A 14266-nucleotide genomic window follows, 5' to 3' on the forward strand; every position below is an offset into this window, starting at 1 on the left:
AGGGGGGGGGGTGGGCTTGTGCTGTGGTGCAGTGGGTTAAAGCTGTGGCCTGCAGCACCAACATCCCATATGGGTGCCAGCTGCTCCACTTCCAATCCAGCTCTCTGCTATGGCTTGGGAAAGCAGTAGAAGATGGCCCAAGTCCTTGGGCTCCTGCACCTACATGGGAGACCTGGAGGAAGCTCCTGGCTCCTGGCTTTGGATCAGCTCAGCTCTGGCCGTTGTGGTCATTTGGGGAGTGAACCAGTGGATGGAAGACCTCTCTCTCTCTCTGGCTCTACCTTGCTGTGTAACTCTGTCAAATAAATCAAATAAATCTTTAAAAAAAGTAAAATAAAAATAAAGAGAGGGGCTGACGCTGTGGCGTAGTGGGTAAAGCTGCCCCTTCGGTGCCAGCATCCCATATGGGCACTGGTTTGGGTCCTGGCTGCACCTTTCTGATCCAGCTCTCTGCTATGGCCTGGGAAAGCAGTAGAAGATGGTTTAAGTCCTTGGGCTCCTACACCTGAATGGGAGTCTCAGAGGAAGTTCCTGGCTCCTGGCTTCGAATCGGTACAGTTCTGGCTGTTGTGGCCATCTGGGGAGTGAACCAGTGGATATAAGATTCTCTCTCTCTCTCTCTCTCTCTCTCTCTCTGTCTGCCTCTCTAACTCTGCCTTTCAAATAAATAAATCTTTAAAAAAATAAAATAGTGAAAAGAAATAAGTTTATGAGTGAGCTAGAGAACTATATCAAAGTATGAAATAGCACACATAATAAGATTTCTCCCTCTTTGTAAATGCTTAGGATATATACTGACAAAGTCTAAATGAACTAGTATCATTTTCTTATCAGTGGTTATCATGGTGCAGGATGACGACTGCAGAAAGACTTGCTGCCCTGACATATTTCTGTAGTATTTCCTGTTTTTTTGTTTGTTTTTAAAATGAAGATGTCTTGGCCGGCACCGTAGCTTAACAGGCTAATCCTCCACCTTGCGGCGCCGGCACACCGGGTTCTAGTCCCGGTTGGGGCGCCGGATTCTATCCCGGTTGCCCCTCTTCCAGGCCAGCTCTCTGCTATGGCCCAGGAAGGCAGTGGAGGATGGCCCAAGTCCTTGGGCCCTGCACCCACATGGGAGACCAGGAAAAGAACCTGGCTCCTGGCTTTGGATCAGCGAGATGCGCTGGCCGCAGCAGCCATCGGAGGGTGAACCAACGGCAAAGGAAGACCTTTCTCTCTCTCTCTCTCTCTCACTATCCACTCTGCCTGTCAAAAAAAAAAAAATTAAAATTAAAAAAATGAAGATGTCTTATTCTGATAAAAAATTGATTAGAAATTGTTTTACAGATTGTTAAAAAAAATAGAAATAATTTCATTCATTATTCCTGGAAATCAAGTGTATTTTCCTTATTTGTTTTTTTAAAATTAATTATTTGATTAATTTGAGAGAAGGAAAGACAGAGAAATAGAGAGAGCACTCCTATCCACTGGTTCACTCCCCAAATGTCTGCAATGGTCAGAGCTGGGTCAGGGCTGAACCTGGGAGCTGGAAAAATCAATCCAGGTCTCCCATGGGAGTAGCAGCAGCCCAACTACTTGAGCCCTCACCACTGCCTTCCATGACTTAAGTGAGCAGGAAAATGGAGCTAAGAATCAAACCCAGGCACTCTGAACTGGGACATAGGTGTCTTGACCACTGGGCTAAATCCCTGGTCTCATGTTCCTCATTCAAAACCATCTTGATAGCAGGGCTTACAGAAACAAAATTCTAATTGTAGCATTGCATACATGCTTTCCTGCTGTCTCTCTTACAGGTGCATAGGGGTTGTTGAAGGATGCTGGTGTGATTTCACTGATAATTCCTGATAAGAAGCCAAGTGCTCAACCAGGCTGACCCAAGAGAGAGCTGGATTGCCCCTGAGTGGGGGCTGTGGTTTGCCCTAGGCCACCCTTCTGTTTTATCTGTGTCAGTTTCACAATCTTAAAATGGGGAGAAGACCAGCTTTATTTGCTTTCAGAACGCAAGGAATGCTGGGCGGTGATTGAAGCTGGAAGGATTTTAGAAGGTGCACAGAGCCATGCTGTGATTACAGGGCTGCTTTATGAAGAATATGGCTGGGTTTTTAAAAACACACATTAAAGAAAGAGACATTGGGAAGTGATGGGAGTTATTTATGGCTGTGATGTTGGGGTATGATAATGCAGGGAGCCTGACCTCAGTCTGTTATTAGAGACCATTGTTTCACTCCTATGTGAGGCTGGCAAAGCCAACCAGCACAGTGTGAGTCAGTCTGTATGTCTCAATAACACCAACAAAGCCATGGGCAGCTGGAAGGTAAGCCCTGTGTACACCTCAGTTCTTACATGGGCAACAATGTATTGTACACTTGTGCTTAGGTCAAGAGAAATAGCCTTTTCTGTTTGTTTTTAAGATTTTATTTATTTGGAAGGCACAGTTAGAGAGAGAGAGAGAGAGAGAGAGAGAGAGATCTCCCATCCACTGGTTCACTGCCCAGATGGCCATGAAGGCTGGGGCTGGTTCAGGCTGAAACAAGTAGCCAGGAGTTTCATCCTAATCACCCATGTGGTTGCAGGGGCCCAAGGACTTGGGCCATCTTTCACTGTTTTCTTTCCCAGGTGTATTAGCAGGCAGCTGAATCAGAAGTGGAGCAGCCAGACTCCAACCAGCACCCATATGGGATGCTGGCACTACAGGTGGCAGCTCAACCTGTTATTCTACATCGCTGGCACCAAAAACGGCTTTTATAAGCAGATTTTAAATGGAAAATAATATAACTTATTTTAGCTCTAGAAAATACAAATCTGAGAGACAACTGGTTAATAAACAGTGTCAGGGTCAGGAATGTGGCATAGCAGGTTAAGCCTCCACCCGCACTGTCAGCATTCCATATGGACGCAGGTTCAAGTCCTGGCTGCTCTACTTCCAATCCAGTTCCCTGCTAACAGGTCTGAGAAAGCAGTGGAGGATGACCCAAGTGCTTGGGCCCCTGAACCCATGTAGGAAGCCCAGATGAAGCTCCTGTCTCTGGCTTTGGTTTGGTTCAGTCCTAGCAGTTGTAGTCATCTGGGGAGTGGACCAGCAGATAGATTTCTCCTCTCTTTCTCTCTCTGCCTCTTCTCTGTAACTCTGACTTTCAAATAAATAAATAAATCTTTAAAAAAAAAAAAAAGTAAACAAAGTGGATTATTTTCCTCAAAGTTTCATTGCTGGAGACATGGTATGCAGAATGGTAGTCTTGGAGTTTTCCCAGACTTACATAGGAAGACAATGCTCATCTTCCAGCAAGTTGTTATATAAGCCGGAGTCTGATCCCACCCTGTGCTTCCCATACTGGGATGTGAATCCTTCCTCCCTCACACACTCCTGCTATCTGGCAGGGGGCACTTTCGAGAGTCCATGCTATGCTCTTTGGATTTTCAGCCTCCAAAACTGTGAGCTAAATAAACCTCTTTTCCCTTGGTTATTTTGTTATATAAAGAAAGTGACTACTACAGCATGTAACTTGCTCTCCCTTACCTAAAGCAGACATATATAGTGCAGAAAACTGGGAATCGAGCTAAGTAAAGCAGCAACAGTCATTTTAAAGAAAATAACTGTATCACTGAGAGATTACCAGCATGCAAAATTTTGGTTTATGGGGCTGGCGCTCTGGTGCTGTGGTACAGTGGTTAAGCCTCTGACTATGATGCCGGCCAGCATGCCCGGCTGCTCTACTTCAGTGCAGTTCTCGGCTAATGCACCTGGGAAAGATTTATCTGTTTATTTGAAAGGCAGAGTTACAAAGAAGGAAAGAGAGATCTTCCATTTGCTGGTTCATTCCCCAGATGGCTGTGATGGCTGGGCCTGGGCTGGGCTGAAACTAGGAGCCTGGAACTCTGTCCAGGTCTGCCACGTGGGTGGCAGGGGCCCAAGCACTTGAGTCACCTTGTGCCAATTTCCCAGGTGCATTGGCAGAGAGCTGGATCAGAAGTAGAGTACCCAGGAGTTGAACAGGCATCCTTGTGGGATGCAGGAAGCAGCTTAACCCAGTGAGCCACAACACTGGCCCCTCCATGAGCCTTTTGAAGGTCTTACACATGCATAGGTTTCAAAATTTTGATGACAAATTAACTTATCTGCTAATTCCAATTTTTTAAAGTACCTTTGTATGAAATTTTTTAAAAAATGTAATTATTTTATTTTATTTTATTTTTTATTTTTGACAGGCAGAGTGGACAGTGAGAGAGAGAGACAGAGAGAAAGGTCTTCCTTTTGCCGTTGGTTCACCCTCCAATGGCCGCCGCGGTAGGCGCGCTGCGGCCGGCGCACCGTGCTGATCCGATGGCAGGAGCCAGGTGCTTCTCCTGGTCTCCCATGGGGTGCAGGGCCCATGGACTTGGGCCATCCTCCACTGCACTCCCCGGCCACAGCAGAGAGCTGGCCTGGAAGAGGGGCAACCGGGACAGGATCGGTGCCCCGACCGGGACTAGAACCCGGTGTGCCAGCGCCGCAAGGCGGAAGATTAGCCTAGTGAGCCGCGGCGCCGGCCCTTTGTATGAAATTTATAAAACAAATGACATCACCCCATTGAGATTAACTTTAAATAGAAAACTAATCACATGTGCTTATAAATTAGGTGTGATTAACATCCTTGTAGTTACATCTTAGTGCAAAATTTCTACTAGAAAACATCATCAGACACAGACTTGTGTACTCAGTACATACCTGAGTTATAAAAATTATTTACACTTAACCTGAGTCTCCTCTGAACCCATGGATTCACAGACCAAAACTCTTTGCCCAGCACTGATCATGGTACCCTTCAAAGGATGTGGCCAATTCTAGAAGCCCCCAAGGCTCTCCTAAGTGTCTGGAATGATTCACACTTACTTTCCGAGGCTTCACCTTGTCTTGTAAGTCATACTGGCCAATTCCTTTATAGCTGATTCCAAGCCACCAAGGAAGTCCTTGTTTATCCTACAAGACAGAAAAGCCGGAGAATCAATACCTAATTGTTAAGTCTACAGGTGAAGTAATATTTACCAATTCCATCCCTTAACAACCATCTGTAAGTGAAGCTGTCTCGGTAAACAAAACACTACTCAAAATTAACTTGTTATGAAAATGCCTTCTTACAACCGCTTCTTCAAATAAGAACTCTAAGTTGCCCTTCTTCCAGGCCAGCTCTCTGCTGTGGCCAGGGAGTGCAGTGGAGGATGGCTCAAGTGCTTGGGCCCTGTACCCCATGGGAGACCAGGACAAGCACTTGGCTCCTGCCTTCGGATCAGCGCGGTGCACCGGCCGCAGTGCACTGGCCGCAGCGGCCATTGGAGGGTGAACCAATGGCAAAAGGAAGACCTTTCTCTCTGTCTCTCTCTCTCACTGTCCACTCTGCCTGTCAAAACAAACAAACAAACAAACAAATAAAAAACGAACTCTAAGTCAAAACAGACCAATACTGTCAAGATCATCAATAAGAATGAAACATGACTTTGGTTTCACAGCTGCAGAGAGGAAATATAATATAATTAATTGAGCTAAGCATTAATTCAGTACAAAGCCAGTTATCCATGCTTAAAAAAAAAAAAAAAAAGACTATTCTCATAATTAGTTACTAGCTGTAAAGGTCAGGGAAATTTCCAAAGATGAGAAAGGTGGTTCCAAATCCCAGTGTTTATAACACACTAACAATGGACATGGGATACTGAAAAACCTTTTTGGAGAACCTGTACAATTCAAAGACAGGATGTTAGAATAATTAGTATGGGGTGCTTCTGAGGATGGAAGTGACGTACTTATTTTCATTGATTTATCTTTTAGGTTGAGTCAAAGCAACGGATGTATTGACATAGGAAGAGGAAAACTTAGGTGGACACAAATAACTCATATGCAAAGTAGAATTTGGTAGGAATTTAAGCCAAGTTGGTACATATTTTTTTTTGGTGTGCAGGGCATCCTCATTATGCAAGTATCTACTAGTTAATCCCCTATCATTTCGAGTTGTCTAGAGATGTAAACACTGTAATAACATGAAGTCACTCAAGGACTCATCAATTATAAAATTATTCCTCTTCCAAATAAGACTCCCTGCTTATCATCTCAAAATATTTCTTAGTCAATTTCTCTCTATTTACATACATCTGAAAATACTACACAAAAGCAAAATATACAGATTGAAAAGTGGTGTTTCGAACCCTACAAAAATTTCCGTATTTCACCAAGCTACTGAAATCACACGGGAGGGGCTGACACTGTGGTGTAGTGGGTAAAGTTGCCAATGCCGGTTCCAGATCTGGCTGCTCCACTTCCAATCCAGCTCTCTGCTATGGCCTGGGAAAGCAGCAGAAGATGGCCCAAGTCCTTGGGCCTCTGCACCCGTGTGGGAGACCTGGAAGAAGCTCCTGGTTCCTGGCTTCGGATAAGCACAGCTCTGGCTATTACGGCCATCTGGGGAGTGAACCAGCGGATAGAAGACCCCACCACACCCACCTCTCTTCCTCTCTCTGTGTAACTCTGACTTTCAAATAAATAAATCTTAAAAAAAAAAAAGTGATGTTGTTTGGGAATTCCCATAAAATATCATGGGCATGACAAAAGCTTTGTGATACAACACTACTTACCTTCACTGCATAATAATGGACTCCATAAGTTGGAAGAGCTTCTACTATTTTCATATACCTATGAAAAATGAATATATATCATAACCTCATTAAAAAGTCACTTTTGGGAAAAATTATTTAAGGAAACACAATGTGCTTCTACTTTCCTCTCTGTAACCAAGACTAACATTTTCAGCTCCAGTAGAAACAGAATAAACCATGCAAGAAAGTAATAGATTTTACCTTCTCCAAATGTTACAAGTAGCTAACAACTTCAATTTCAAAAAGGTATAGTAAATGTTAGTTTTGCATATTAAAATTGCCATGGTTTAGAAATATACTGTACTATAGCCTCGAATTGCAAAGATTTTGAAAGTAAGCACCTAATGATATAAGCAAGCAGAATCAACTTTTGAGTCATGCTCATAATAAATAAAAAAGATATTTTAATAATGATTGTGGGAGAGGCTAAATAATCATAAACATTTGTTGCAACTCTTGGAAACACTTACTTTAAGGAGCTGAATTTCATTACATGTATACATGACTTAAAAAGTACACTCTTGGGGCCGGCGCTGTGACATAGCGGATAAAGCTGCATGCCTGCCATGTCAGCACCCCATATGGCCGCTGGTTCGATACCCAGCTGCTCCACTTCCCATCCAGCTCTCTGCTATGGCCTGGGAAAGCAGCAGAATATGGCCAAAGTCCTTGGGCCCCTGCACCTGCATGGGAGACCTGGAGGAAGCTCCTGGCTCCGGACTTCCGATCAGCCGAGCTCCGGCCATTTTGGCCATTTGAGGAAGGAAACAGTGGATGGAAGAACACCCCCTGCTCCCCGCCTCAGACTCTCTGTAACTCTACCTTTCAAATAATAAATAAATAAATCTTAAGAAAAAATACACTCTCCTGGGGCTGGCATTGTGGAATAGAGGGTAAAGCTGCCACCTATAGCACCATATGGGTGCCCATTCAAGTCCAGGCTGTTCCACTTCCCATCCAACTCCCCTTTAATGAGCAGCAGATGGCCCAAGTGCTTGGGCCCCTGCACCCATGTGGGAGGCCAGATGAAGCTCCTGGTGCTTGGCTTCAGCCTGGCCCAGCCCTGGCTGTTGCGGCCATTTGGGAAGTGAAGCAGCAGACAGATGTTTCTCTCTCTCTGTGTCTAATTTTGCCATTCAAAAAAATAAATAATTTTTTTAAAAAAATGCCAAAGATCAAATTTTTGGATAGTTAATTTCTGATTTCTTTTTAAGATTCACTTATTTATTTATTTGAAAGGTAGAGTTAGAGCGAGAGAGACAGAGAAAGAGGCAGAGAGAGAAAAAGAGACCTTCCATCCCCTGGTTCACTCCCCAGATAGCCTCAATGGCCAGAGCTGGGCTGACCTGAAGCCAGGAGCCAGGAGCTTCACCCATTTCTCTCACATGGATACAGGGACCCAAGCATTTGGGCCATCTTCTGTTGCTTTCCCAGGTGCATTAGCAGGGAGCTGGATCAGAAGTGGAGCAGGGGCTGGTACTGTGGCAAAGCTGGTAAAGTCGCCGCCTGCAGTTTTGGCATCCCATATCGGCACTGGTTCTGAGTCCCAGATGCTCCACTTCCAATCCAGCTCTGTGCTATGGCCTGGTAAAGCAGCAGAAGATGGCCCAACTCCTTGGGCCTCTGGACCTGCGTGGGAGACCCAGAAGAAGCTCCTGGTTCCTGGCTTCGGACTGGTGCAGCTTCAGCCATTGTGGCCAAATGGGGAGTGAGTCAGTGGATGGAAGATCTCTTTCTCTCTCTGCCTCTCCTTCTTTCTCTTTGTAACTCTGACTTTCAAATAAATAAATTAATCTTAAAAAAAAAAAAAAAAAAAGAAGTGGAGCAGCTGGGACTCGAACCAGCGCCCATATGGGATGCCAACCCTGCAGGCAGTGGCTTCACCCACTAAGCCACAGCTCTGGCCCCTTAACTTCCGATTTCTGCCTTAAAGAGTGCAGGAGGTACATTAAGATAGAAAGATCATAGTAAGTGAGGAGAGTGAGGGAAATCTATACATTGATCTCAAATTTAGGGATCGCCAAATCCTCATTCTGCTTTTCACTTGCTTGATGCTATACTCAGTGCTTAATTTTTTAAAAAACTTCTATATCCATAGAAGTTATTTTGCGATGACTACAGTCATAATGCACTTAAAATGGATCAGTTTTTATATTTTAAAAATTCAATGTGGTCAGTGAATTGCCCATAATGAATGGGTGGTAACCGTGCAAGTCATGAAATGCAAAAATACTGCTGTATTTCTATGGTTTGGTCTTGGCAGCACGAACAAACACATTATCCAACACAATAACACTGTGTCTTCCACTCCAAGTAGTTATAGACCAAAGAATCAAACAAGGTCTCCAGATAAGTTTTGCTTGGCTCACATAACACTGAAGTTTTCTTAAACTTATTTCCTAACGGGACATTAAAAAAGCTGCTCCAAGCTGCTCCTGGTACCTATCAGAGGAGCTGATGACATTATGTTCAAATTCTAAAGCTGAATAACCTTGCGTCTACCCAGGAGGAAAGCTATTCATTTCACCAGTTTCTACAGTGGCATCTCAACTGGTGACACCAACGCACGGGATGATCCAAGAGATTTTTCTGATTCATGATATTTTTGACCGAATGAGGACCATGTTCACCAAAACTAGACACAGCTCATTTCCAATGTTCTTCAAATGGATGATGTTAAAAATAAACCTTAGCAAATGGAATGAAAGCTACTTACTGAACCACAGCTTGACCTCGAGTTAGACCTTTGATTTTCAAATAATGTTCAATTACTCTGTCCTCACTGTAAGACAAAGAAATGAAAATTATGGCAATATATGGCTATCTGAGGCAGACTCAGTTTCTAGATTCTCAGGTAGTTCTCGGACATTCGATGGGGAAGGCTTCACCATCTTGTTCAGAAGACAGAATCTGGCTGATGTTCTTTTCTGTAGGACAAGACTTCTGAGCTTCAGATGCTTGACCACCTCCATTACGATGTTTAACGTACATTTGATGTTTAAGTGTATACATTTTATACACATACATTCATAGCTTTAAAAAACAATTCATTAGAAAGTGAGAATATAATGTCAGTTTCACAAAAGGAAAACTAATACCTTTTGCAATAATTACAAGGAATATAAATACATTTAAATGAAATATATTCAAACATCATTTGGAGAACATTATTGAGGGAATTTTGAGCATATGGCCTATCCTTCCTGTGGTTAAAGAGGGAGATTGGGGGTGGGCATTTAGGTAGCAGTTAAGATGCCAGTTAACACGTCTGTGTCCCTCATCGTAGCACCTGGGGTTGGGTCCTGGCTCTGCTCCCAATTCCAGTTTCCTGCTGGTGTGTATCCTTGGAGGCAGTAGGTGAGGGTTCAGATAGTTAGGTCCCTGCCACCATAGGGGAGACCAGGACTGAAGTCCCAGCTCCCAGTTTTGGCTTGGCCCAATCCTGGGAGGCCTTGGGAATGAACCAGCAGGTTGGAACTCCTCTCTCTCTCTCTCCAATAAATAAAAATAGATTTTTAATCTTAAAAGGGAAGCATTAGTTTTTAATGACTTTCTTTTTGAATTACTCAAAAGAATTTAGAAAGAAAGTATGAGTACAATCTATAACACTCTATCATGGACTCACTGTTGTGGGGGAAAATCCTTAATTGTGACCCTGAGATAAAATCTGGTGACTGCAAAGGAGAGACCTCAGCTGAATTCAGACAGATTTTACTGATGCTATCCCATCCTACTCAGACAGGAAGCTCTTCTATCATATCTCAAATATAACCTAAAAGACTAAATATTTTTATATCTAAATGACCAGTAATAAGTCCTTTTCCCCCCCATAAGAAACTGTCACATAACAATGATTTATGTGAAGTCTCCAGAGTCAGGATGCAATGCAGCTCATCACTCACTTGTGACTACACATTTGGGAAACACATTCCAAACTCCAGGTTAAAGCTATCAGCATTGAATATCTACTATTAATCTTTATTTAGTTATGTTATTTATTTGGGAAGAAAAACCATCTCTAGGATTTGGAGACTGAAATCAAGAAGAAAATATTTAAAGGGATTATTTTAATTCAAATGAAACAAAGTTATGTTCTAGAAAAAAATGTGGGTTGGAAGATGGGTACTATGAATCCATTAAAATACAAACAACTAAGACAACTCAAAATATACAATGGTATCTAGTTATAGAGAAAACCTCCGGTCACCAAGGAAGCCTCTGATGGGGAAAACTGTGCTTTATAAGATTTACTTTGCATGGTGCCAGATCAAGGCTGCTTTGCACAGTGACCGCACATGCATGAAGCATGTTCACCCAGAGGCACACTTCACAGGCATTCTATGCACTTGAAAGAGATGCCACACAGCAGCCCTTGACAAACGCCAGCGAGACCTATCCTGGTATAATGATCTCCAGTGAGTTCCGACAAGATCCTTTCCCTGAAAGGATGGAGCTCTAGCTATGGTCACTCTGATATATTTGATGCATTCCTCACTTGTATTTCTTTTTAATTTCTGGAAAAGCATGCAGTTTTCATGGCAGGCTCTGAGGATGGGCCATCTGTTATCTTGATTTGGCTTACCAGTAAGCAAGGGATGGATGTTCCTGAAGAGTCTTGGTTGGAAAGGCTGGCAGGGTCTTTAAATCTTTCCTGGCATTTTCATCACTAAAAAAAAGAAATACAACAAAGTAATGTCAGATGCTACTGTCAGCCTCCAGTCATCCAAGCTAGTCACAGGATCCATGAGATGTGAAAAGTAATTATTGATAGCACATGGGGCTCTGCTAAAATGTTACAGTCAACACACGACAGGCAATGGAGACTAAGAAACAGCCTCCAATTTTGACTTCCAAGTCATCTGATGATATTTTGATGTTTATAATATTTTCTGCTTGTATCTGTTTCGTGACCTGATTATAATTGTACATGTTTAATTTTTTTTTAGATTTGTTTATTTGAAAGTCAGAGTTAGGAGAGGGAGAGGAGACAGAGAGATCTTCCATATGCTGGTTTAGTCCCCAAGTGATGGCTACAGCCAGGGCTGGAGTAGGCCGAAGCCAGGAGCCTGGGACTCCATCTGGGTCTCCCATGTGGGTGGCAGCAATTCAAGTTCTTGGGCCATCTTCTATTGCTCTCCAGATGCATTAGCAGGGAGCTGAATCAGAAGCAGAGAGTTGGGATTCCAACCAGCGCCCATATGGAATGCTGGCATTGCAGGCAACAGTTTAATCCTCTGTGCCACAACACTGGCCCCTTCATTGTCTTTAGTAACCATATAATATTCACTTGGTTAGAATATTGGCTGTTAAAAAAATCATTCACATAAAGTCATCAATTATTCATAACAGCCGTGTATCACTGTAACACAAAGGTCTACATAGACCTTTCTATTACTATTCTGTTATTTCCTTATCACCCCTTGAAATACAATGACTGGGGCCGGCATTGTGGCACAACAGGTTAGGCCTTCAATGCTGGCATCCCATTTGAATGCTGGCTCAGGTTCCAGCAGTTCCACTTCTGACCCAGCTCCCTGCTAATGGGCCTGGGAAAGCAGCGGAAGATGGCCCAAGCGCTTGCGGCTCTGCCACCCATGAGAGACCCTGTGGAGTTCTTGGCTCCTGGATTTGGCCTGGCCTATCCCTGCCTTTGTGGCCATTTGCAGAGTGAACCAGCAGATGGAAGTTCTCTCTCTCCTCTCTGTAATTCTGCCTTTCAAATAAATAAGTATTTAAAAAAAATAAAAGTGGAAGAGTTGGGTATTAGGCTGTTTGATAAATACCAATTGGATTAGGATTTTGAGCAGTTTCTTGTGTACTTCTTTGAGGCTCTAACACACCCTATAGGGCCATATTTCTTTCCACATAGGCCATCTCTTTAAACAGTTGAGGCATCTGGGGAGTATGTTCTATGACAGAGGGCAGGACCGACTATGACTGGCCTGTATTACCAGTTCTGGCTCTCTTTTTAAGGTCCATGAAGACCACACCTTTCTCTTGACAGCTACAGTTCCGGTATTTTATAATCAGCTAATTGCTGACCTTACATGAGGTACACTGTAGTTCACTTTGTGTGATTTGAGGCATCCTTTGGGTTTCGTTAGAAACAGGTTTTCCAGTCCTCAACCCTCCTTCCTATCTCCACCACTAGCTGCTCTTTGTCGAGAGGTCACTGAGTGCCAGGCACCTCTGAGCACACTTTCTGAGCATCCTGTATCTCATGTGAGGCTCAGTACCAGCCTTCACACGTGGGAGGTACTATTGGCATCCCCGGTTTTCAGGTGAGAGTGTGGGATTTAGAGAAGCTAAGTCACTTGCTCACGTCTCACCTGTGTGGAGAAGACAGAAGGTAAGCCCCGCCTATCGGGCTCCAAGGGCCAAGTCTTCAATGGTGTATGCTATTACCTGCTTCCCCAAGAGACTTCCCAAGCAGTGTCTCGAGTATTCATATGAACATTCCTGATTCTGGAAAAGCATAGCTCCCATCACTTATGCCTTTGTACGTTAGCTTTGTGCAGTTTGCTCCAATGTGAATTATGATATTGTAGTTGAACCCCTCAACTGGAAGACAGAACACTGAATCCAAGACGGATTTCCCTCCACAGCATTCATGCAACACTCACAGAATAAACTGGATAAGCAAACATGGCTCCAGACAGGTTCCCTTTGGCCAACAGTGTACTATGCTGCATCAGAAATTGCCCATTCTTGAGGCTGGGGCTGAGGGACAGTGGGTTAAGTCACTGCCTGTGACACCTGCATCCCATATTTGTTCCTGTTCAAGTCCCAGCTGCTCCACTTTCAGTCCAGATACCTGCTAATGTGCCTGGGAAAGCAGCAGAATATGGCCCAAGTGCTTGGGTCTCTGTTACCCACATAGGAAACCCAGATGGGGTTTTAGGCTCCTGGCTTTGGCTTGGCCTAACCCTGGCCACTTGGGGAGTGAACCAGTGAATGAAAGCTTGTTTTCACTGGCTCTCTCTCTCTCTCTGTAACTCTGGCTTTCAAATAAATTTTAAAAACAAAAAAAGTATTGTACATTCTTATTACTTGGTCATTTTAAGTGCTTCCCTCAATGCCCACAGAAAAAGCTTGTTTTCTGGTTCTATCAGGTTTCCTGACCCTGCCACAGGACAACAATGTACCCACAGAGCAGACTCTATGTAAACTTACTTTCAGTAAAACAGAGGATGAAAATAAGTGTCACCTAGAATGCAGACACTGTGACTTGCACTTGTCAACATTATATTTCAAAACCAGGGTTTTGGCTCTTCCTAAAGGTGAACTAACTAGCTTTCCACATCACTACAGGAAATAAAAAGTCACTTGGCTCCTGTTCTTACATCAGAATAAATCCCTCTATTCATCTGAAATCTAAGTACCATGGCTAAAACACATCGATAATCTTGGAAAACTGGTTGGGCTTCCTGAAAATCAAAATATGCCACAATACAATTTATTCATAAGAAAGACCAACTGTCACTTCCTGTGTTAATATTTATTTTTCTTAATAATTTCTTTTATGTTCTGTCCTTCAAAGCCCATTTGTTTTAAAAGAAGTTGGCCAGTGACTTTTTTTTTTTTTTAATGAAGGGCAAATGCATGTACAGATTCTGAAAAATGATAAAATGAGTACAACATG

The 14266-nt window shown here is 43.3% G+C and overlaps 1 protein-coding gene across 1 annotated transcript in view; it reads right to left on the reverse strand.

Annotated features, from left to right (window-relative positions):
- The window catches only part of FRMD4B (FERM domain containing 4B), a 374305-nt gene that overhangs the window by 38134 nt on the left and 321905 nt on the right, over window positions 1-14266 (reverse strand). Inside the window, exons 9-12 of the mRNA XM_062201248.1 lie at window positions 11207-11290; window positions 9341-9406; window positions 6604-6661; window positions 4874-4960 (exon numbers count right to left, since the gene is read on the reverse strand). Coding sequence (XP_062057232.1) covers window positions 4874-4960; window positions 6604-6661; window positions 9341-9406; window positions 11207-11290 — 295 coding nt within the window. The remainder of the gene's footprint in view (window positions 1-4873; window positions 4961-6603; window positions 6662-9340; window positions 9407-11206; window positions 11291-14266) is intronic.

The sequence above is a fragment of the Lepus europaeus genome, chromosome 9 (genome assembly GCF_033115175.1).
Source record: "Lepus europaeus isolate LE1 chromosome 9, mLepTim1.pri, whole genome shotgun sequence".
Lineage (NCBI taxonomy): Eukaryota > Metazoa > Chordata > Mammalia > Lagomorpha > Leporidae > Lepus > Lepus europaeus.